General features: G+C 42.4%; 1 protein-coding gene across 2 annotated transcripts in view; it reads left to right on the top strand.

The window, feature by feature from the left end:
* Positions 1-24,654, top strand: part of LOC124613003 (trans-Golgi network integral membrane protein TGN38-like) — a 78,271-nt gene that overhangs the window by 14,709 nt on the left and 38,908 nt on the right. Inside the window, exons 2-3 of one of the 2 annotated variants that reach the window (XM_047141556.1) lie at positions 5,886-6,941; positions 12,189-12,322. In XM_047141556.1, the coding sequence (XP_046997512.1) occupies positions 5,886-6,941; positions 12,189-12,322 (1,190 nt within the window). Of the gene's footprint in view, positions 1-5,885; positions 7,029-12,188; positions 12,323-24,654 lie in introns of both variants that reach the window. The other variant, XM_047141555.1, reaches the window with a different exon arrangement.

The raw sequence follows: 24,654 nt of genomic DNA, 5'->3' as shown, positions 1-24,654 counted from the left end.
TTGGAGTAGATGGCAATCCGTCAGTACTATTAATATTGATGGGAGAGCCAGCTATGAGAAAACTATTACACCTGGTGTGCAAAGTACACGAGACTGGCAAAAGACCCTCAGAATTTAAAATCTGCAACACCAAACAAGGCAGGTGCTGACACATGTGAATATTATCGAACCAACAGTTTTTAAATACAAATTATGCACAGAGGAATGGAAAAACTAGTAAAAGCTCACCTCTGGGAATATCAGTTCAGGCTCTGGCAAAATGTAGGAACATGCAAGGCAATGCTGATCCTACGACTTATTGTAAAAGGTAGGTTGAAGAAAGACAAACTTTGGTTTATAGCATTTGTAGATTTAGAGAAAGCCTTTGACAATGTTATCTGGACTACACTCTTTAAAACTGTGAAGGTAGTAGGGTTAAAAATCCAGGGAGCGAAAGGTTATTTACAGTTTGTAAAGAAAGCAGACTGCAGTTATAAAAAGTCGGAGGAAATGAAAAGGAAGCCATAATTGATTAGGGAGTGAAACTGGGCTGTAGCCTATCCACAATGCTACTCAGTTTGTGCATTCCACAAGCATTAAAGGAAACCAATGCAAAATTTGGAAAGGTAATTGCAGTTCATTGAGAAAAAAATAGAAGCTTTTAAAGTTTGACATTGACATTGTTATCTGCCAAAGACGGCAAAGGATTTGAAAAAAATGATTTAATGGAATGGATAGTCTCCTGAAAAGGGACTATAAGATGAACATCAACAAAAATAAAATAAAGGTAATTCAATGAAATTAAATTAAACCAGGTGATGCTGTGTGAGTTAGATTAGGAAATAAACTAAACCAGGTGATGCTGTGGGAGTTAGATTAGGAAATAAACTGAAAGTGATAGATGAGATTTGCTATTTGTGCAGTGAAGTAACTTATCTTGGGCAAATTAGAGAAGATATAAAATGCAGACTGACAGTAGCAAGAAAACTATTCTGAAAGAGCAATTTGTCGACATGTAATATCAATTTAAATGTTAGGAAATATTTTATGAAAGTATGTGTCAGGAATGTAGCCTGGTATGGGAGTGAAACATGGACATGAAGAAAATAGAAACTTTTGAAAAGTTCTATAGAAGAATACTGAAAATTAGATGGGTAGATTGAATAACAAACGAGGAGCTACTGAATGAAATTGGAAAGAACTGAAATTTATATCGCACCTTGATTAAAAGAAAAGGTCAGTTGATAGGACACATCCTGAAGCATCAAGAAATTGTTTGTTTGGTAGTGAAAAGAAGTGTGCAGAGGGGTAAAAACTGTATAGGGAGACAAGATGTGAACATAGGAAGCAAGTTGAAATGGATGTTGGCTGCATTAGTTACGCAGAGATGAAGAGTCTTGCGTGGGGCAGTCTACCACGGAGAGCAGCATCACACCAGTCTTTGGGCCAATTAAACGACAATGACAACAACAAAAACAACAAGAAGTTTTTCTTAACATTTCTTCAGTTATGACTGGCCCCAGCATGGTTACAGTGATGACGTTCTATATAGTATTGGCCTAATATAGCATGCTAGTAAGTTCGTTGAAAAGATGGTTTTGAAGGAGGTGGCAGTGAAATCGGTGTTGTTATAATAAGCAGATTTTGGTGGAAAATATCGGGTTTCAAATGCAGTGTCCTTTCATGGGATTGAGATTGCTAAAAAGAGAGAAAATCAGTTGTGGTGACATTGTGTCCTAAAGATAAAGTTCAGCAGCACAAGTCTTTATTTGATGGAGCTATTCATGATATCCATGCAGTACCTGACACACACTCTGCACACTGTATGGAAGTGCTATCACTTTACATGATAATTTATGAAGAGTACTCCACACCAGAAATTCTTTTGATTTTAACTTTGTTTCAGGAAAAACAGCAACAGTGATTGCTGAGCACACACTAAAATAACGAAGTTAGATGAGTGTGAAAAAGAAAAATTTGTGTGTATGTTCCAAAGTTGCTGATAATTTGCAACCAAAAAGTCAATTATACTCTTCATAGGCAGAATTCTAACAGTAGACATTGATGAACAAGAGGTAACAGTCTCAAGAAAGAACGTTGCAGACAGTAGATTGAATCAGCTGAACCTACAGATACTGGATGCCAACTTCATCCCATGATTTAATGGTGATGCTATTTTTGAGGTCAATATCTACGTAAACAGAAAGAGATATTGACAATACTTGTTTTGCACCTATATTAGATTTGGAAGTTTTGGGGGTGGAAACAGAATGATATGTAGCATAATCTGAAGTTTAGCATAGGTTTGCTTATGAGTTGAAGTGGTAAAGAATGCTATAGTTAACCCACCAAATTCACACCTAAACAGTGGAAAGTCCAAGATGGAATAACATCAAAACTGAAGGAATAGATTGCTACTCACCACTTTTAGAGCATGCATTGAGTCACTGCAAGCACAATGAAAGGGACTGCTGAAATGTTTACAGATAGTCAATTTTCTGAATTAGGGAGGGGGAAAAAAACCACACACACACACACACACACACACACACACACACACACACACACGGTCACTGCCACCAGGTGTTGAGGCCAGTTGGCCCTGTGACCATTTGTGTCTGGTTATAGGAGAATAGAGTTTTTAAGATCATGTATTGCATTCTCAGTAGAGAAGGCTCTGTGGAACCCAAACTAAGCTGTTCTTTAGAAGTTATTTTCAGAATGATTCAGCATTCTGTCATAAAAAACTATCTCAAAAATTTTTAGAACACAAGGAGCAGTCTACAATTAGAGATCTATTGTTTTGCCTCCAAATATGTGTATATTTGTGTTACCGATGCGTACTTCGGTTGTAGAGGTAACTCAGTGATGGTACTACCAAGTAAGCACAAGAGCTCTCTATTTTGGCTGAGATACCATCATAGCCAGAAGAGTTACTATAGTTCGATCCATGAACGATGGTGGTTCGCGCACATCAAGACACGAATGGGGACTGCATGGCTGCTGATTCCAAGTGACAGTTGCAGTACATGCATGCGCTTGAAGAAATCACATATCCTGCAATTTGTCTCTCGGTTGCCTATGCAGGATTTGTCACTTAGCACCGCCATCAGTGATGACATCTCGCAACAAATGGAACAGAAATTTGCTAAACAACAGACTAAAGTCATGCTTAATGCTTGCAGAAGCTACAGCATTCACAACAGAGCAATTAAAACATTACTGAACACTCATTGGCTGTCAGAGAATGTGTGATGTAGCTGTGCAGAAGAAGATTAAATTTGACTTCTATCATTCGTGACTCCAATTGTACTTTTTAATTACCTTATGATTTTTGTGGTCTCTCTAACAGATAAGATGGCAAATCTGATCTCTGGTGCTAGATTATGTTAGCGCTATTTTCAATTGATCATTTTTTTGTCCCTGTTGTTTCAGCAACTGCTGAGTTGGATCCTAGCACTTGGAGGCAGTGGCCATGTATGTGCGAGTTGTGCTTGTGTAAATGTATGAGTCCTCCTATTTCTGAAGAAGGACTTTGTTGGAAAGGTTAACTATTTCAGCAGTCTCCTTTATTTGCCCCTGCTTGTGACTCATCACCTTCTTTGTTGCGAGCAGCCATCTATTTTTTCTAAATTTACACTTCCAGCTGATAATATAGCATGGTCACAAAGGTATAACATTCTTTAGACTTCATACGCCTGATATTAAGCATCAACATAGGTTTTCATTCTGTGGCTTGGACACCAATATTTCATAGGCTGGTGTACTTTCAGCTAAAAAGAAAAGTGTACTCGTTCATTTGGAAACTTTCAAAATAAAACAGATTAATCTGAAATCCTGTGGTACTACTCCCATTCTGTCACAGTGTTTGACCCATTCTGTTGCCAGAAGAAATAATTTTAATATTGAAATAACAGATGGGAATAGATGATTTTTAGTGCAGATGGCCTCTTGACTTATGAAGCATAAAAAATTTGGAATCCAGTTGGCTGTAGTATCATGGAGTTCTTATGCCAGTATCTTACTACAGTATGTTTACATTCTGTGAGAGTCCCATTTTGTCACACAAATTTTTACTTATTTACACAGCACTAAAGAACATTTCAATAATTTGACTTTATTAAAATTATATTTCTGTCTATACCATTTTATGGCCACAGAGAGTGTGTTAAATTGCTTAAATAGAAATTTTATTTTGGAATTTGAAATGTGTTAAAATGTAATGCAAATGTTCCATTCTGTCACGTGGAATAGCCCTGCTGTTATTATTTTACAGGAAACTCGTAACACTTGGTTGCATTAGAAAAATTTCTTCATTTGCTACTCATTTCTGTCAATAACCATCATCTGGCATGAAAAATTGGCTAATGCAAGACACTTGCGAATCATTTTGAACCATAAAAATTATATTAATTCTCAACTTCAGTAATAATATAGAACAACATGTCCAGTTTCCTGTTGTGTGCATGACAAAGGTTGCTGATTGGGAAAGTTAATGTTATTCTGTATTATTATTATTATTATTATTATTATTATTCATGAATTTGAATGCTGCAGTGATTTTATGGTTCAGCGTGATTGAAGTGTTCCTTGCATTAGCCAATTTTTTGTGCCAGATTACGGTTGTTGACCGAAACCAGTCGCAAATTAATAAATTTTTCTAATGGAGCCAAGTGTTATGAGGTTCCTGAAACGTATTCCCACTGTTGACAGTTGCCTGAAGACAACATTTAAGACTTTAACCACTAACTCGCCGCTTTCAGCTAAAAGGCCTGTTATTGTAGAAACGATTTTTAGTCTTACAAAATTAAGTTTCTTGCCAAATTTGAATTGAGTCCCTGCCCTTGATAACAGAGCTTCATGTTTATTCCATTTACATTGAAGTTTTTTGAAGTTTTTATCTTACATATGAGGAGAACGCATAATTTGTAGCTTGGAGGATGGAAGATTCGAAAGGAAAGGATGCAAGAATGTAAAGCGCAATACAGACGTGTGTGTAGTCCTTGTTGGGCAAACATCAAAGAAATTTATTTTAATAAGCACAGTTGTATTTTGCTGGTGTTTGATGGTATCGTTCATACTGACGTAGATTATCTTGGAGTGGTGAAATAATACTTGTAAATGATAAGTTATTTAATTGGATAGATAAAAAAAACTATTCATTAAGTGGCGGCAGAACACATACACATAAAAGACTATTGTAATTGGCAAGCTTTCAGAGCCAGTAACTCCTTCAAGCAGAAGGGATTTTTTTATCTGTCCAATTAAATCATTTTGTCAATAATTGATTATTTTCGTTGTCATAAATGATAAGTTTAGACATAGAATCTGAGGCCATCCATCCTAATAAAGTACTTAGTGTTTCTCTAAATTACTGCAGCTGAGTGCTCAATTGTTACATGAACAGATCTATGTTTGTTCACACCATATATTTTTGCCTTAACAGAGCCTGTGCATGAACTTGACATAGTGTAAAGGACTCATAATTGGTTATATGTACAGAAGGTAGAAGACAGAGCCTCTAGGCTCTACTGTTTTATTCACATCGGTGTGCAAACAAGATAATCTCTGGATGAGTACTGCTTATTTATAGATGGTCATCATCTAATTGATAATTTGATTTTCTGTAAAATATTGTGGTGACAGACCTATTTGTTTTGATGAGGTGCTGAAAGTTATGGTTATGGAAGTGCTTTTTCCATGTCCTGTGAATGCCGAGATGGGGGCAATGTTGTAACTTTAATGTTTTGCTTATTGGTGGATGTGATAAATTATGCTTACGATGTGTTTTTGCTGTCATCATCATGTTCAGTGTTATGGTGAAGATAGAAATTTGCTTTTGAAGACCTTCTACAATGATTTTTTTAAATTTTTATCATTATCTGTATTTATTTTAATTTTTACAGGTCTTCATTCCAAAGGAAATCGTATTGGAAGTGGTGTTCAAACTCCTTCAACTACACTAGCTGGTCAAAAAGCAGATAACGGTGATGATGGAGTCTCTGAGCAGTCAAGAAATGTTGTGGGACAGGTTTCCAATAGAATTCCTGATGAACAGAAACCGAAAGCCAGTGGTAAAGGTGTTGTAACTGATGAAGAAAAGGCACAGGCATCTAAAGAACCTCCAGTACAAATGACAGAAAGTAACCACCAGGAACAAACGTCTCAGGGAATAAATTTGACGCCAGCAGTTGATGTAGGTAAACGGGCTGGACTGACACAACAGGAAAACATAACAGGACCTGGCTCAGTTAATGAGAAGCCAAAGGTGCCTAGTGGACAAAAGATGCCAGTTGCAGGTAGAGCGAAGGATGAATCTTCAAGTGGAACACAGGAGGGGAATAATCTTACCACTACAAACATGAATATTGTCAGTGATGCATTGAAGAAAGCTGAAAACTCGAAGGACGACTCAAATAAAACTAGTGAGTTAGTAACTGAAAATGAAAACCAGGGAAAGCCGGACGCACTATCTGGGGAAAAGAAACCAGATCATTCTTCAGTTGCATTGCCCGAGAGTTCTGGTGATAAAAATGACCAGGTTACTGCAACAGGGCCTAACTTACAAGAAAAGATCAGTACCATTGAAAATAGATTAACATCCAAGAAAGTAGATACAGGCCATCAGAAAGGGGAAAGTATTTCCCAGGTGCCAAATGTCGAGGAAGACAAAGGTGTTGTTGATGGCAAAAAGTCACAAGCTGAGAATAAAGGAACAGAAAGTCCCCCACAGGACGAGGCAGAGATACAAATTAGTAGCATAACTGAAATAGTGCCAAAGAGCAATATTGATGAGCAAACAACCAGTCAGAATAATGGAAAAGCATATAAAAATGAAAATTCTCAAACTGCACAACAGTCGGGCAGAGATGGTACACAGAAGGCAGTCAGCGAGGAAATGCAGTTCACAGAGAATACAGGAGCTGGTGTACAAGAACAAGACACGCACAATCCAGAAGATGGTGAGTCAAATGACAACACAGGGTACCCTAGTGGTGGAGGAACAGCTTTAGATTATGGTACACCTGATTCTGATGCCTTTGATGTAGGTAAGTTTCTTTCTCCATTGTAGAATTTGCATGATATTGTTGTAGATAAAGTATATAAAAAAGTAGATAAAGTATATAAAGTATACACAGTTCTGTTTCATAAAAATATTTTCCTTGTGAAAACAAAGGGAACGTGTCCCATCCAGATAACAGCATAGTTAATTACCTGCATTCACATTAAAGCATCATTTTGTGATAACCTCCTTGTTAGTAAAGAAAGTGAGAAATGGTGCTAGTCGGTTATCTGTCTTGATATCTCCCTCATGCTGAACCATGCTAGTTAAAGTGTATGCAACAGCTAATAAATGCTTTTTTTTTTATTTTTGCCACAGCAATGGAACTGTGGGTGGGAGTAATCAAATAGTTTCCTTAATGATACACAGGCATGAATAGCTATGAAATGAAATGAGATTCTAGGATACAATAAATTCCTGAGGTTATTGCCACAAGTTGAATTCATTAAAAACATTGTCAAGTAATTCAGCAAAAGTTGCTCCAGGTGCAATAATAATAATAATAATCTCTGAACAAGATGAAATTGAAGTGACTTGCGGTTTGTGAAGTTCAGGAAGGGAAGCATAATAGTAAATTCAGTTCTCTAAACATATTAAATTTTAACTGACCCAAATCAGCAGCTTAATAGCAGTGATTGCATTTATTCTTGGAATATAAGTAAAGTTGTTGTGCTACTTTTGTCATTAAATTCATCATGACTTATACTGCCAGTGCTGCCCGTAAATCTCACCATCATTATAGTGTGAATGTGCTGGCTTCTGCTGGTGTCTGTGGCTCACTAAGCATGCCTGTGTGCACATCACAGCTGTGTTGAGAAGTCTGCTGGGCCATATCTTGTGTATCTTGAGAGTTCTGAGCGACGATTGTCTCAGCTGCATTGTGAACCTCTGTGCCAGTGGAGCCAGAAGTCGGTTTACTTCGAGTCCCCCCTGCGGGTTCGGGGGTAAGAATAGGCCCGCGGTATTCCTGCCTGTCGTAAGGGGTGACTAAAAGGAATCTCACACATTTCGGCCGTTATGTGATGGTTACCTGTAGGGTTTGACCTCCATATTTCCAAATTTTTCCGAAGAGTGAGCCAATTGGGGAAGGGCACTGTCCTTGGTGCATCGTATCCATTGTGCATTGAGATCTTTAGCCCACTTTCTCATCATCGCATTACAGCCCCGCTCATTCTCCATCTCTTGGGCGAGGATACATTCTTGGGTGCAGTTTCCACCATCTGCACTGGCGATGACCATGGACTTCTTTGCGCTTGATATCCAGCACGGTAGCCAGTCCGTTGTGGTGGGGCCACCATGTACCCTGTTGGTTGTTCACAACACAGGGATTGCTCTGCTGGTGCCTGTGCCATTAACTTCCCACATATGCCAAGGAGTAGATGCCTCTCTCCCTGGGGCATTGGGACTCCTGGCAATGGCCATCCTGCCAGGTGGCCGTTGCTGTGGCGCCCGTGGCGAGGGCCCTTGGTTGGAGTGGGTGGCATCAAGCGGATGACCCGCAATGAAGCATGGTACATCATCTCTTGCTGGTGGCCAGCTGCCAGCAGTCTCTTTAAGTGTTCAAGGGTTCAATTTAATGCAAATATGTATGACCCCTAATTGTTCCTCTCCCTGGCCACACTTTGGGAGGAACGAAAGGCTAAGAATGACAGCAAAACTTATTCGCCCTGGTAGTTAGTATGTACGAGAGCTGATGGGTAATCCTTTGTGTCCATGAAGCCTCAGTTCTTTGTAGAGCATTTAGAGGACAAGTTTGGGGAGGCAGAGGGCTTGTCAAAAATGTGGTATGGGTCAGTCTTGATAAAAACAGCATCCTTTGCCCAGTCACGGGCATTACTCACTTGTAAGAAGCTGGGGGATGTTTCTGTTATTATCACGCCCCATAAAAGCTTAAATATGGTCCAGGTCATTATCTTCCACAGGGGTCGTGTGTTACAGTCCGATGACGAGATGCGCGCCAACTTAGAGCAACGAGAAGTCCAATTTGTGCAGCGCGTCCACCGGGGTCCGAGGGATAATCAGGTTGCCACCGGTGCCTTCATCTTGGCCTTCAAGGGTTACACATTACCCGAGAATGTGAAGGTGATGGTCTACCACTGTGATGTCAAGCCATATATCCCTCCCCCGATGCAGTGCTTTAAGTGTTGGAAGTTCGGCCATATGTCTTCCCGCTGTGCTTCCAGTGTCATATGTCAAGATTGTGGTCATCCATCCCATCCCAATACTCCATGTGCCCCATCTCCCATCTGCGTTAACTGTGGAGAGCACCATACCCCTTGCTTGCCGGACTGCAAGGTTCTACAGAAGGAAAGGAAAATAATGGAATAAAAGACCCTGGACCGACTGACCTACACACTGAGGCCAAAAGGAAATTTGAAAGGCTCTCCATCCCGTGCGCATGACAACATCTTACGCCACTACTGTCACTACTGTTGCAGCCCCAACCGTTGAACCAATTGCAGTCAGCTCTCAGAGCTGTGAAACGGCTCCTGCCCCCTTGATGGTGGTGGTGGGGGGGGGGGGGGTCACACTTCCCTCCCTGTTGCTCCCGCACCACCCACCTTGGGAGCTGCAACCCCCCCCCCCCCCCCCCAAACCATTGGTGACATCAGTCCCCATTTCTAAGCCAGAGAAGCGTAAGTCTTCTTCGGCTTCTCTCTCTAGGAAGGGGTCCCTTGGGTACTCCCTTCCCAGTGCACTTCAGCAATGTGTTTTAGGAATTATTCTGATGGTGAAGCAGTGCTGAGGCTTACAGGTGAACAGTTAATGGTCAAAGCGTATGGCATATTCAATGCATTACTCCTATGTGTGAAGGTAGATAAGGGTCGCATAATGGCGAGCTGTTGGCTACTCAAATGTTGTATTGTAGTTGCCCGTGATGCTTTGTTTGTGACTCGTGATTTGTGAGATAACTTACAATTACATATAGCTGATTATTATCCCATCCAGGAGTTTCCATCATTGTTTTACAATTGGGTGTGTTCTTGTTAACTGACACCACACAACACTTCATTGATCTCACAGTGCTTATATGCTGTTTGCAAGCTTTTCATTTCCTCACTGTCGATGCACCGCCGTCCCTTCATATGACATCATCATTCGCATATTTCCTCTGTCACCTTATTTCTTTTGTCAACATTTCTTATACACACATTTTCATCTCTAATAGCTAATCTGAGCGTGTTTAGTTCATTTCTATATGTAGTGCATGTGGCTTATGTTCAGTAACTGGAGTGTGCAACCTTACACTACATTGTTTTACATATGGCACACTAGTGTAGAAGGTGTCACAGATCCAACCAAGTGCAGTTTCTGTACATTACACACATAGCCAACTTAAAGGATTTTCTATTTTAGGACTGAGATCATGCGTGTCAGGTAAATTCATCACCTTAAATGTCATCTTGCCCCTCTTTGTGGCCCTCTCAGTGATTAGGAGGAATTTCGTACAGAGCCACCAACTTTAAACCCAACATTAAGAATGGCAGTGTTAGTATTGTTTGGATTTGTAGTGTATTCTCCTTTCATGTCTGGCTTGAAAGGATGGCTTTCATTGCCCTCCAAAATGTTGGTATTAACAGACATTAAGTAAATAGTTACCAGTATGTGTCCATGAAACTTCTCTATAGTGAGAATGTGTGGCGAGAATTACTGCGTTCAGTTTAGGTTTTTGATTAACATGCCTTCAAGCTCTTGCATGTGGCAACAACCTTACGAATGACACTCTAGCCTGTCTTAGTATGAAGAACTTGACCAAACATCTGATTTTTGCTGAGCACCAAGTGAGTTGGTGTACTCATTAAGATACTGGACTCAGACTTGGGTGGGCAGCAGTTCAATTCGTCATCCAGTGAACCAAATTTAGGTTTTCCGTAATTCCCTTCAATAGTGTAAGGCTAATGTTGAGACTATTCTTTGAAAGAGCGGAGCTGACTTCCTTCCACATTCTTTCCCAATGCAAACTTGAACTCTGTCTCCAATGACCTCATCATCCAAGGGTCATTAAACTCAAAATTTTTTTTTTCGAATTGTGCTAAGCCTTGACAGAGTTACGCCCACAGCAGTCTCAGTCCAGGCCCGAGTCCAAAATCTCAGAATCTCAGATCAATTTGACCAGTTCATATTCTGGCTGGATGCCACAGGAGCTCATAAGTCTTCAGTAAAAATTTTCATTTAGTAATCTGTAATTCTTTGTGTGTTTTGTTAAGTATTCCAGTTGACAGGGTAGCAGAAATAGAAACTATCTTACCACACTGTCTACAGTGTGGGTTGATGAGCAGCACATCCATTTTTGTTGCTAACAAAACTACCTGCCTAAATCTAGGGATCAACATAAGTAGTTTGGTGATCATATGCCATCAGACTGTAAAGTCTGTATCAGGCAATACTCACACAATTTTTATTTATTGGCTATACCGGTTTTAACTTACACTTAAGGTATCTTCCTGTGCTCCATTAGTTAGTAGAGTGAGTAGGTTAACATTGTTTCTGATTTTAAAAAAATGTTCATTCTGTAGATATAAGTACTTCTAATGGCGCTAAATTAGATGGCTCTGTACATTTACTGAAAGTATATAGGAGAGTGAATTTATATGAAGGTGATAGTGTGCTGTGACTGGAAGCTTCAGCAGTGGCAGTGTCCTGGCAAAAGTTTGAAGAAGTTAGGAGTTGGAAGGTGAGAGCTTAGGTAAAAAGAGCATTGTGTAAATAAACCATGGCAATAACTGTAAGTAGCTGCACTTTGTGAAAAGACAAAGGAGACAATGGGTAGGCAAATGTGTGAAGCAAAATAATCTTCCAAATTGAAAGCATAAATATAAATTTCTTCATTGGGTTTCTGTAATACGGTTGATGACTGAAGTGACATTTTATGTTTTAATTGCAACTAAAAGAATATAAGAAACTAAATTTTCCAAATGATTTTGCAGCCCAGGTTAATTCATATTATTTATTACTGTGTAGTCAGATATTCTTATATTTTAAGTAATACATCTGTAGAATAGGGTAATATTCCATTGCATTCAAATGAAGAAAATGTTGCAGTTTCTTAAAGTTTGAAGATCATTTACCAGACTTTTGTGCTTTATCTGCAATCTTAAAAAAGGTAAATACCAATTTCAAAAATAAATTCCTCCTTTTTTTCCAGATAAAAATAATATGGGTGCTGGAACAGCAGTGATTCGTGGGAAATATGATGATGATTCCCATTTCTTTGCTTACTTCATGACAACAATGGTTTTCTGTATCATAGGGTACTTATTGTTCCACAATAAACAGAAGGTAAGTTTTAGTATGAAACATCTGCTTGTTGCTTGAACAGTGCTGCAAGTGACATTGTAACTGATTTATATAATTTCTCTCTATGTGTTAAATGAAGTCATCAGTGGTTAAAACATTACGACTTTCTACATTTTGTTTCCATAAATTTTATTGGTCACAAGTTGTCAGTTCTTACCATTAGTGCAGTTGCCCATTTCTTATGACCTTTAACAACAGTGGAATGCTGCTTTTCCATTCCTTCTTGCCTCCCCTCCCCTCCCCTCCTCCCTCCCCTCCTCCCATCTTCTCCTCAGCCCTTCTATCACCATTCTTTACACCTCTCCTGCCCCTTCCCCATTCCCTTTGCTCCTCTCTTCCACCCACTCCACCCAACCACATTACTCATCTTATTCGCACATTTTCTTTGTCAATTTTTCCTCATACTCATAAATGAACTGTACTGAAATTAAGTTGGATACTCTGTAGTTCTGTGAAGAAACTGTTGTGATATTAAACTTTCCGGTAGATTAAAACTGTGTACTGGACCAAGAAAGTTTTATTGAAAAATGGCACTATTCATGCACATTTTCTGACAGGTTTCATTTTATTATGATGAGCTGCAGCATGAGCATGACAGTGTGAGAGGAACTTAGTAATAAAGAGGAGCTGCATCAGTGGGAGCAATGGTTCATGATTTGCTGTGATAGTCAGCCGTTTGGCTATGTCTATTCTTGAAAGCCATATATAATTCGTACAGGAATGGAGTGGACAGTGTCACTGTCTGTTGTAAAGTAGTGGCCATATAAGTTTCGATGTAGCTTCTTGTGGTTCCTGCTGTGAAGGAAGAAGTTATACTCCCAATTTGTAAGATCACTTTAAGGAACCAGATATAGCACATACATCTGCATGTCATTATTTAGTGTTCTGCACCTCCAAAGTACTGCTGAAAACAGATGACACAAAACTGACTGGTCCTGGCTGGCCATGTCCATGAAATTGATATCTTTTGCGGAATCACTGAATCATTCAGGATAAAACAATAATAGCTAATGAAAAGGAACCTCAGTTCCTTTTGTATTAGGCCCTTTGCATGTAGACTGCTATCTTTGTTTTTTGGTTATGCTTGACTAAATTCCTGTTCTTGTTTGTTGTAATGCTAACCACAATGTTAGCATTCCTCCAAATGATACTAAATAACGATCTTGTCATTAGTAAAACTGACTGCTGAATTCATGTTTGGCAGCGCTGGACCTCTTGATCTACTGTCTATGCACATATCTTAAATAAATAAAGCACACACATTTTAACAAGCACTACAGCAGAAAGTTGTCACAGACCGCAAGTGAGTATGGAGATATCATGAGACAGTGGAGGAGACCAACAGCATAACGTGGGCCTGTGGCTGATGGGGAGTATCTCATTCTATGCACATTTGTGTGACCACCGTCAGTGAAACATGTAACGGAAAGATGTGAATGATGTTTGGTCAAAACTTGTCATTGAAGTATGGTGGATGATCTTTTTGTTGAAAGGTGGTAACATTTACCGTGTCAATGGTATTCGATAAGTCACTTGTGGCCTCTTGCCATGTCAAACGATGTGCACCTCAGCAAACTTTGCCTGCTTCGGTTGGGCACAGCTTTAGTGCAGCTGGGATTCTCCAGCAGGGCACTGTGAGCTGTTACTGTGGAGGAACTAAGATATTTATCACAGGAAAAAACAACGAGAGTATGTGTCATTGCACACAATTTTTAAAGTTATTGATGTCCCTGTACTTGGTGGTTACAGCCTCCACGGGAAGGAAAACTTTAGTAGGAGGAAAGTTGAAGGAAGAGTAGCTATTTTTAAGCTGTGCCTACCACTCAAAGTATGTTCACCTCACCACCAGACTACAAGCAGTTACTGTGTCCATGCAAGTACACTCTGATGTGTGTTTTCATCAAAAGGATTTCAGGTCACCCGCCTCCGGCCATCCTGATTAGGTTTTCCGTGATTTCCCTAAATCGTTTCAGGCGAGTGCCGAGATGGTTCCTTTGAAAGGGCACGGCCGATTTCCTTCCCAATCCTTCCCTAACCCGAGCTTACACTCCGTCTCTAATGACCTCGTTGTCGACGGGACGTTAAACACTAACCACCACCATTTCAGGTCAAGGGGAAAGGTGTCCAGTCACCATTTCAGTGCTATTAGTTTGGTGCATAAGTTCATAGCATTTTTGTTTTGCATGTTGGTATTCCAGTTGCTATGGGTTACTCATCAATTATCTATTTTTATTTGTAGTTCACTGCTGCTATTTCGGTTTACATATTGTCATTTTGTCATTCGGAGATAGTGAGTGGCGCTGAGGATGCTAGATAATGGAGTGTCAAGTGATGAGCTGTGGATGCTAGAAATGGAGTGCCAAACAGAGAAGTCAGAACATTTATGACATATTCTTCTGTTTGAGTTTAGGAGAGGGGTGACAACAACAGAGGCAGCCAAAACGTTTGCACGATGTCTGGGGATAATGTCACTGGATAGAGCACAGCAAGAAAATGGCTTTCTCATTTTAAGGAGGATATTTTTGACATTAGTGACTCTCCATGTTCAGGAAGACGTTTGTGTTTCAATGAAGATGGTTAAAATTCATTAATCCACAGTGATCTGTGCCAGAGTACTCGAGAACTGGCAAACATGATTAACTGTGATCATTCCACCATTATGCTACATTTGCATGCAGTGGGGAAAGTTCAAAACACTTAGAACTTACGCATAAACACAATAAATGGATGTCTCCAGATGGGCCCGCAGGAAAATATAATCCAGACAATGGCAGAGAATTTCATTAAAATTGCTGCCATTGCCAGTCAGTATACACATTTTTTACTCCAAATAGTGGCCATTAAGAGTGCCCACTAGAAATTTAGCTCCACCAGTGAAGAAGCAAATACCTGTGCCTTCTACATATGTGAGCTGGATAGTACACTGTCTGTGGCATTATCCAGTCATGAATATATACATTACAGCATATTGTGGAACATCATAGGGAGATGCAAAGACATACTTATCCTTATTTTTAACTGAATTTGTTGATTAGGACAATTTTCCAACTCATAGAGAAGTGTATTTTAACCCCGTTCTTAAAGACCAGGAAGGACCATACAGGCTCAGGTAATCATTATGTTGCTCTTAGTAGATAAATGGGAAAAAATGGTTAAGTTGCCTTGTCTGGATCTTGGTATCCAACCAGGTCATTAGTCACTGCCAGTGTGGGTTCAGGAGATATCACTACACCTTTGATGACCAGGCCCTTCTGAAAGTGGCTGTACGACAGGCTTTCCTGCTCAGGCATTACATAAAAGTATATTTCTTGACACCAAGGAAGCCCATGTTACTACTTAGAGATACAGTACCCTCATACAGTTCAATGAATGTGGCTTCTGAGGTCCTCTTCCTGTCTTTATACAGTCCTTCCTTTCTCCATGTTATTTTAAATATTGAAGTGGCAGAATCCTCTCCAGTTACCACCTTGAGGTAGTGTTTTAGTGTTTTTGCTGTAGTTATTAAATAGTGTAATGTTGAAAGTAAGTAGTCCTGTAAAGTCATGCCTAGTTTTGAATGACTTCTCTGTTTTGTGTTCCCCTACAGCCAATAAGCAAAAAATAGTCTACCAGTTAGTAGGCTGGCAGAATGGACTGAAAAGAGAGATTTTACCCAGCTGGGAATTCTGTTTGTGTCCTTTGCACCATTAGTGTTCCATTTTTAACTTTCCTGAACTGAGAATGAGAGCTACTGTTCTTAACTTGGAAGAACGTAAGAGATTTCTCAGTCTCACAGTCGATTTTAACCTGTTAAGTGGGTAGTTTGTGCACGTGCGCCTCTTCTACAGTGGGTAATATACGCCAGCGCGCCCGTTCGCGGTGGTGCTGTGCACTGTTCTCACGTTTTCCTTCGCGTTTTAATTGTTGAATTTAAATTGATATTGGGTGGAAATGAATAAAAAATATTGCAGAAGTTAACAAAACTGTATTTTCACAATATTACATATCGTTTTCAGTGTGAAACACTTTAAAACAAGGTGCTGTACACAAGGAAACTTTTGGTCTTTTCTTCGTTGTGGGTGGCAGAAGGTCGGGAAAATGCCTGGCTGTAAGGTGTGTTGCTTTTGGTGTTCGAGGTGGGCGTCCTACTGATGTCCCTTGATGTGGTGAAGATATGGTCAACTGTATGCATTGTAGCATGCAATGTCCAACAAGTGGCAGAAAAGCTTCTGATAGTATTTTTTCAGCCTGCTTCTGGCCATCTGGTAGCTTTGTAACTGAGAATCGCACCTATCCATGCCCCCCATATACTTGTTGTAGTCAATGACAACTTGTGGCTTTTGAACGATTCCCTTCGTCGAGTTTACATTTACAAATGTATCATCATGGAAGGTGCTGACCATAACAACGTCTCTTTTGTCTTTCCATTTCATTACCATCTGCTTGCCTTTGTACCCTGTTATATACTCCCCTTTCTTCAATTTTTTCCTTTTTTACGAAGTCAGGGAACCCCTTCCTGTCTTGCTGCATTGTGCCGACAACATCGGTGTTATTGCTGGTTAGTTTGTCCACCAAATCTGTACTGGTGTACCAGTTGTCAAGATAACTACAGTGGCCTTTCCCGAGTAGATCGTGTGCAAGCTCCAAAACAATTCGAGAGGTTACTTTTTCGTCTGGATAGTGGCTACCATAATTAGTGTCCTTTCCAGTGTAGACAATAAAGTCCCATACGTACCCGGAACTGCTTTCACAGAGTTCATACAATTTGATGCCAAATCTGCTACGCTTTGATGGAATATATTGCTTCCATCCAAGCCGTCCTTTCCAGAGCATCAACGATTCATCAACGGTGATGTTCCTTTCTGGCATGTACATTGATCTGAATTTACGCAGCAGATGCTCCATAATGGGGTGAATTTTGAATAGTTTTCTGTTGATAGTGCCTAGTGGATCATATGAGGTATTGTCAGCAAAGTGGAGGAATTTCAATAGAAGATGAAACCGCTTTTTACTCATCACCTTCCTGAAGAAATGTGTGTCAACTGATTCCCTCTTTGAAAAGTACATTTTGTGGTCTGATTTGTGAAGAATTCCTTGAAGTACAAGCATTCCAATAAGTGTTTTTACCTTGTCATGTGTAGTGTTCTGCCAACTGTGAACCCTGGAGCATGCTGCTAAATTGGGATGAGAAGCTATGAACTGTTCTGCATATAAGTTCGTCTGTTCAGCTATCATTGTGCACGAAGCATCATCCACAAAACACATAAAACAACTCATCTCATTGTTTTGTTTTAGAGGCACAACTGTACCACTATTACCACTGAACAAATATTGAATACGAACTGAATTAGCACGCACAAATTCACTAGGTACCGTCTGCTGCAGTAGTGTCTCGTCGTCAGATGTTTCTGAATTGAAGTCACTTTCACTAGCCTCAATATCTGTATCTGGAAAACTTTCAGAACTGTCACTGAAATTATTGTCACTTTCTAAAAGCATCTTCTCAATCTCCGAATCTGATAAACGACTTCTTTTCGCCATTGCAAAAGATCACTCACTAATGCTGTGGTATACACAGATGAAAAAGGCACGATTTTGCAGCTGCTTCACAGGATGCATTTTCTCGATGTGTGCTCGGGTGGACAATGTTATAACTAGCCTAGAACACGCTGTGTTGCGTGACAAGAGCTGCCATCTAGTGGACAAAGCTCAACTAATACAACAGTGTCAACGCAGGCCAATAACTCGTCATTCCCACTAGCTACTAGCCACAGAACACAGTGGACGGATATATCCGTTGAACACACTGTGCAATAGCAGAGCGTGGACGGATATATCCATCATGCCCACTTAAAAGGTTAATCTTACATACTGAGAAGTTGTTGTTCTAATAGCATTAAGTATTTTCAAATTCGTTGGTGACATAGTTCAAGGGAAGAGAGAAGTCTGCTCCAGTTTTACATAGTCGTTACATGGTTATGGATGATGGTGTATGGATTTGCAAGACCCATCTACTTAAAAATGTTTGACATGGTGAACTATTCAGGAATGTGGCTGGCCATATGGTCCCTTTGGACTCTTCCTATTCACAACCTCTGTGCTGAGTACGGTATGCTGCCTTACACTTCAGAGGTGACTCCTACTGGTGTGGTAAGCTCATAATTCATTATCCTTGGCGGCCTCATAATTCTTGATCTATTTGACAGTCACCTGCAAGCAGTGTGACCTTGTGAGGTCTGTGCAAAAGGTTGTCTTTTAGAGATAGATGTGGCTGATTTCAAAGTTCTGTCCCAATTTAGTAGCTGATTTAATGTTGAATTTTCAAGGGAGCTGCAGTTATTTTAGATATTACACATTTTAACATATCATCTGGAACTCCCTGGCAAATTAAAACTGTATGTTGGGTGGGAACTAGAACCTGGGACCTTTGCCTTTTGCAGGCAGTTGTTCTACTGACGTAACAGCTGAGCAGCTGGTAGAGCACTTGCTGATGACAGGGAAAGGTCCTGGTTTCAGAAGAAATATTGGTGGAAGTCAAGCTATGAGACTTGTTGTGGCCCCCCTGCAGGTCAGGGGGTAAGAATAGGCCCGAGGTATTCCTGCCTGTCATAAGAGGTGGCTAAAAGGATTCTCAAACGTTTTGGCCTTAATGTGATGGTCCCCTAAAGGGTTTGACCTCCACTTTTAAAAATTTTCGTATAGTGCATACCATTTGGGGAAGGACGCCTTACATGGTGCATCGTAAATGCATCAAGCCCTAAAAGATCTGGCGCACTCGCTATCGTCATGGAGTCGGGACTTGCACCAGGCTTCTGGCCACTTTGGCCGCAGTGTGTTTCGGGTAGCATACTTTCCCTCCATTGTATGCTTCCATCTTCGCACTCATGATACAAATGGATATTCGACACCCAAAATCCAGCAAGGTAGCCACCCGTTGTGGTGGGGTCATCATGTACCCTCTTGGTGGTAGCCCCCTGACTACACAGGGATCGCACTGCTGATGCCTGAGCTGCTAACTCCCCACGTATGCTGAGGGGTAGATGCCCATCTACCTGGGGCAAAGGCCATCCTGCCATGTCGTTTTTTTCTGTGCCTGGGTGACGCCTGTGGGGAGAGCCCCTGGTCTGAGTGGGTAGCATCAGGGCAGATGACCTGAAATGAAGCAGAGTCTGTCATCTGTTGCTGGTCCTCAACCAGCAGTCTCAATGTGTGGAAAGCATCAGTTCAATGCCAGGAAATATGATCCGAACTCGTTCCCCTCCCTGGCCACACTGTGGGAGGAAAGTCAGGCTAAAGAAAGGCACGAGCCATATTTGCCCCGATTTTTAGTTTGCATATGATCTGATGGGGAATCTTTCGCCAACATGAAGCCTTAGTTCTTTGTTGACCATTTAGAAGACAGGTTTGGGGAGGTGGACGGTTTTTCCAAGACGCATTCTGGGTCTGTCCTAATACAGACAGCATCCTCTACCCAGTCAAGGTTGCTCCTCACTTGCGACCACTTGGGTGATGTTCCTGTCTCCATAATGCCCCATAAGAGTCTTAACATGGTCTAGGGTCTTTTCTTTCACAAACACCTCCTTCTGCAGTCCGATGACGAGTTGCGTGCCAACCTGGAGTGACGACGTGTTCACTTCGTCTGGTGCATATGCAAGGGTCCGAAGGACAATAAATTGCCGCCAGTGCCTTCATCTCAACCTTCGAGAGTGACACTTTACCTGAAAAGGTCAAGGTGATGGCGTACCAGTGCAGTGTCCAGCCATACATCCCTCCCCCTGTGCAGTGCTTCAAGTGCTGGAAGTTTGGTCATGTGTCTTCCAACTGTAATTCCAGCCTTATATGCCTAAATTGTGGACGTCCTTCTCATCCTGATGCTCCATGCACTCCCCCCTCCCATCTGTGTCAGCTGTGGGGGGCTGCATTTCCCTTGCTTGCTGGAGTGTTTTCCAGAAGGAAAGAAAAATAATGGAATACAAGACTGTGGACCGAATGACCTACACAGAGGCTAAGAAAAAGTTCAAGCGGTTAAACCCAGTCTGCATGGTAGCTTCATACGCTGTAGCAACCGCACACGTTTCACATTCCTCAGTGATGCCTCCTGTGGCTGGCCCTTTGGGCCACAAGACCACATCTGCCCCCTGAAGGGCGGGGGCTCCACCTATCTCTTGATCCTGCAACTCCATCTTCGGGAGCAGTGCCCTCCTGACCAGCGGGGTCGCCGGTCTCCACATCTGAGCTGAAGGAGTGCCCTCCTCCTTCACCCCCTCTCCCATGTACGGGTTCCCTTGGGGCTCTACCCTCCTAGGCCCCTCACAGTGCCCAAGTGGAAGTTAGCCAGTGGCGGTTTTTTCCATCACTTGGCTGGACTAAGACAGATTTTAAGCTCAACACCTGCTCTCTGTATTGCCCTCAAAGACACCTGGTCCCCAGCAATGCAGACCCCTGCCCTTCATGATCGGGGTGTTTATAAAAAGTGGACTGACTGTAACAGAGCGTCAGGTGGCGTATGTCTGTATGTCCTTACCTCTGTATATTCTGAGTCAGTGCCTCTTCATACAGCTTTAGAGGCTGTTGCTGTGAGGATAAGGACGACCTTGGATGGTGAAGTATCTCTTAACGAATTGGCTGCTCTGATCTCCCAACTCCCCCTACTATTCCTGCTTTTGGGGGACTTCAACACCCATAACCCCTTTTGTGGGATGGCACCTTGATTACTGGCCAGGGTAGGGATGTCGAGAATCTTCTCTCTCCGCTCGACCTCTACCTCTTAAATACAGGAGACCCCCCACACTCCAGGGTGGTTCACGGCACTTATTCGTCCATTGACCTATTGCTTTGCAGCCCAGGACTTTCACCATCTGTCCACTGGAGGGTTCATGATGACTTTTGTGGCAGTGACCTCTTTCTGATCTTCCTGTCACTAGCCAAGTGTCACACTTCTGGACGTCTGCCGCGATGGGCCCTTAATAGGGCCAATTGGCTGGCTTCCACGTCTGCTGTCTCTGTTGACACTCCCACACATGGCGCTATTAATGTGGTGGTCGTGCGGATCACTGTGTTGGTCCTATCGGCTGCAGAATGCGCAGTTCCTCTTTCTTCCGGGTGCCCTCAGCGTAAAACTGTGCCTTGGTGGTCGCCAGACATCGCTGAGGACATCAAAGAGCATAGGCAGGCCCTCCAATGACATAAGCGGCATCCATCATTGGAGTGTCTCATTCTTTTTAAGTGGCTCTGTGCCCATGCCCCCCTCCTGATACGAAGACGGAAGCAAGAATGCTGGGAAAGTTACGTTTCCTCCATTAGTTCTCATACCCCTGTCTTGCAGATGCGGACTCCGATTCACCGCCTTTATGGTTACCCGACACCGCTGGGGGTGCCTGGGATTTCAGTAAATGGGGTAGTGTGCACCAACTCGGGTGAAATTGCCGAGCATTTTGCTCGGAGTTCTGCATCTGCAAACTATCAACCGGGCAGAACAACAGCATTTGTCTTTTACATCATGCCACCTTGAGCTGTACATTGCTCCTTTTACTGAGTGGGAATTCCTAGGTGCCCTTGCCCATTGCCCTGACACAGATCCTGGCCCTGACCGAATTCACTCTCAGTTTCTTAAACATCTGTCAGTGGCCTCACTGCGTCAGATTCTGTCTATCTTCAATTGCATCTGGGGTGAGGGAATGTTCCTATCCCACTGGCAGGACAGCATCATTGTCCCAGTGTTGAAACCTGGGGAGAACCCTGAAGTGTTGGACAGCTACCGCCCCATTAGCCTGACCGACGTTCTCTGCAAATTAGTCGAACAAATGGTGAGCCGGAGGTTGTGTTGGCTCCCGGAGTCTCGGGGCCTTCTGGCTCCATCCCAGGGTGGTATCTGCCGAGGCCACTCGGCAACAGATAATTTGGTGTGCCTCAAGTCTGTCATCTGAACAGCTTTTTCCAGGTGCCAGCATCTGGTCACCGTCTTCTTTGACTTACGGAGAGCCTATGACACAATCTGGTGACGCCACATCCTTGCCCCACTGCATGAGTGGGGCGTCCGTGGCTCACTCCTCATTTCTATACGGAATTTTCTCTCCCTCCATACCTTCCGTGTTCAAGTCGGGGGCTCTTTTAGCTCCTCCCTTATCCAAGAGAATGAGGTCCCGCAGGGCTCTGTATTCAGTGTTCCATTGTTTTTAGTCACCATAAATGGCCTAGCAGCTGCTGTCGGGCTGTCAGTGTCTCCCTCCTTATATGCTGACAATTTCTGCATTTACTTCAGTTCCTCAACTATTGGTGTTGCTGAACGCTGCCTACAGAGAGCCATTCGGACTGCGCAGTCATGGGCTCTCGCCCATGGGTTTCACTCCTCTGCCGACAAGACCTGCGTTTTGCACTTCTGTTGGTGACAGACAGTCCATCCTGTTCCTGCACTTTTTCTTGTTGGCCATCCACTACGGGTAGTCAAAACGTATCGCTTTTTGGGATTGGTTTTCGACACCCGGATAACACGGTTCCCCCACATTCGTCAGCTTAAGCGAAAGTCCTGGCGGCATCTCAAAGTCCTCCGCTGCCTGAGCAACACCACTTGGGGGGTAGATCGCTCTACGTTGCTGCAGCTCTACAAAGCCCTCGTTCAGTCACAACTTGACTATGGGAGTGTCGTGTATGGCTCGTCAGTGCCCTCAACATTGAAGTTGCTTGATCCTGTGCACCACTGCGGGGTTCATCTAGCGACGGGCACTTTTCGAACGAGTCTTGTGGAAAGTCTACTAGTGGAGGCTAGAGTCCCTCCATTGCACATCAGGCGCCGCGGGCATCCGAATTACTGTCTTTTATTCCCGAACACAGTGGTTCATCTCCCGGAATGGCGACCTCAGTCAGGGATAAAGATCGCTGTACGTGTCCGTTCCACATTGAATGAACTTGAGTCCTTTCCTTTACAGCGCCCATGCGGGTCCATAAACATTCACTTCTGTGGCGTATGCCTCGACCGAAACTATGGCTGGGCCTATCGTGTTTCCATAAGGACTCCGTTCCTCCTGAGGTACTCCGCAGTCACTTCCTATCAATTCTTGACGCGTCCCGAGGTTCTGAAGTCATCTATATCGACAGCTTGCAGGTTGATAGTCACATAGGCTTTGCCTATGCTCACTTGGCGCATAGCGAACAGTGCTTCTTGCCAGATGGCTGCAGTGTCTTCACTGCCGAGCTGGTGGCCATCTCTCGTGCCCTTGTCCATATTCGTTCCTGCCCTGGTGTGTCCTACCTGGTCTGCAGCGATTTGTTGAGTAGTTTACAGGCCATTGATCAGTGCTACCCACGCCACCCTCTGGTAGCAACTATTGAGGAGTCTGTTTATGCTCTCAAATGGTCTGGTCATTCAGTGGTCTTTGTATGGACCCCGGGGCATGTCAGAATTCCGGAAAATGAGCTCGTTGACAGGCTGACCAAACAGGCCACTCGTAAGTCGCTTCTGGAGATTGGTCTACCCAAACCTGGTTGGCTCATCGTTTTTTATCCCCGTGATCAGCCAGACCAGGACATCTGCTCTACTGTTTTAAGCTCTTCTGTCTGTTTCTTGTGTGTCTGTGCTTTTCTTGTCTTCTGTTGCCTCCAGTGTGTTCAGCTTTTTTTTTCCCCTCTTGAATTCCTGTGGTGTGTACTGTTTGTTTTGTGTTTTATCCCATGGAGTTGGTTCGATGGAACAAGGGACTGATGACCACGCAATTTGGTCCCTTTAAAAATAAAACTCAGGTAGCTCAGTTGGCAGAACACTTACCTGTGGTAGGCAAAGGTCTTGGGTTCAAGTTCTGGACTGGCACCCAGTTTTAACCTGCCAGGAAGTTTGATATCTGAGCACACTGTGGTATAGAGTGAAAATTTCATTCGGGAAATATATCATCTGTGTATCAAAGGACAGGTCGTGTTTCCACAGTGTTAGAGTTCTTGTCGTGTGAAGATTGAAGTGTTGAAGTTCCCAACTTACGTGGGTGGGCTTGGTGTGGTGCTCCTCATTATCAAGTGATTTTTGAGGCATTATTGGAACTCATAAGCTGAGTAACACCTACTGTAAGAAAATGATTGTTTCTCGTGGTACTCTTATTGTGCAACTGTGGTTATTACTGTACCACTGGTATACTTCGTTTCACTCTCTTGTGACTTTCTCAAAGTGTATGAGCTGCTTGAATGTTATTAACTGCAAACCTTCTGTGATTGTCCCCAGAACCCACGTGTTGTTGTTGTGGTCTTCAGTCCGGAGATTGGTTTGATGCACCTGTCCCCGCTACTCTATCCTGTGCAAGCCTCTTCATCTCTGAATAACTACTGCAACTTACATCCTTCTGAATCTGCTT

Source organism: Schistocerca americana, chromosome 4, assembly GCF_021461395.2.
Source record: "Schistocerca americana isolate TAMUIC-IGC-003095 chromosome 4, iqSchAmer2.1, whole genome shotgun sequence".
In the NCBI taxonomy this organism is placed as follows: Eukaryota; Metazoa; Arthropoda; class Insecta; order Orthoptera; family Acrididae; genus Schistocerca; species Schistocerca americana.
Note: the sequence above shows the minus strand (reverse complement) of the source record. Positions and strands in the feature narration are given on the sequence as shown.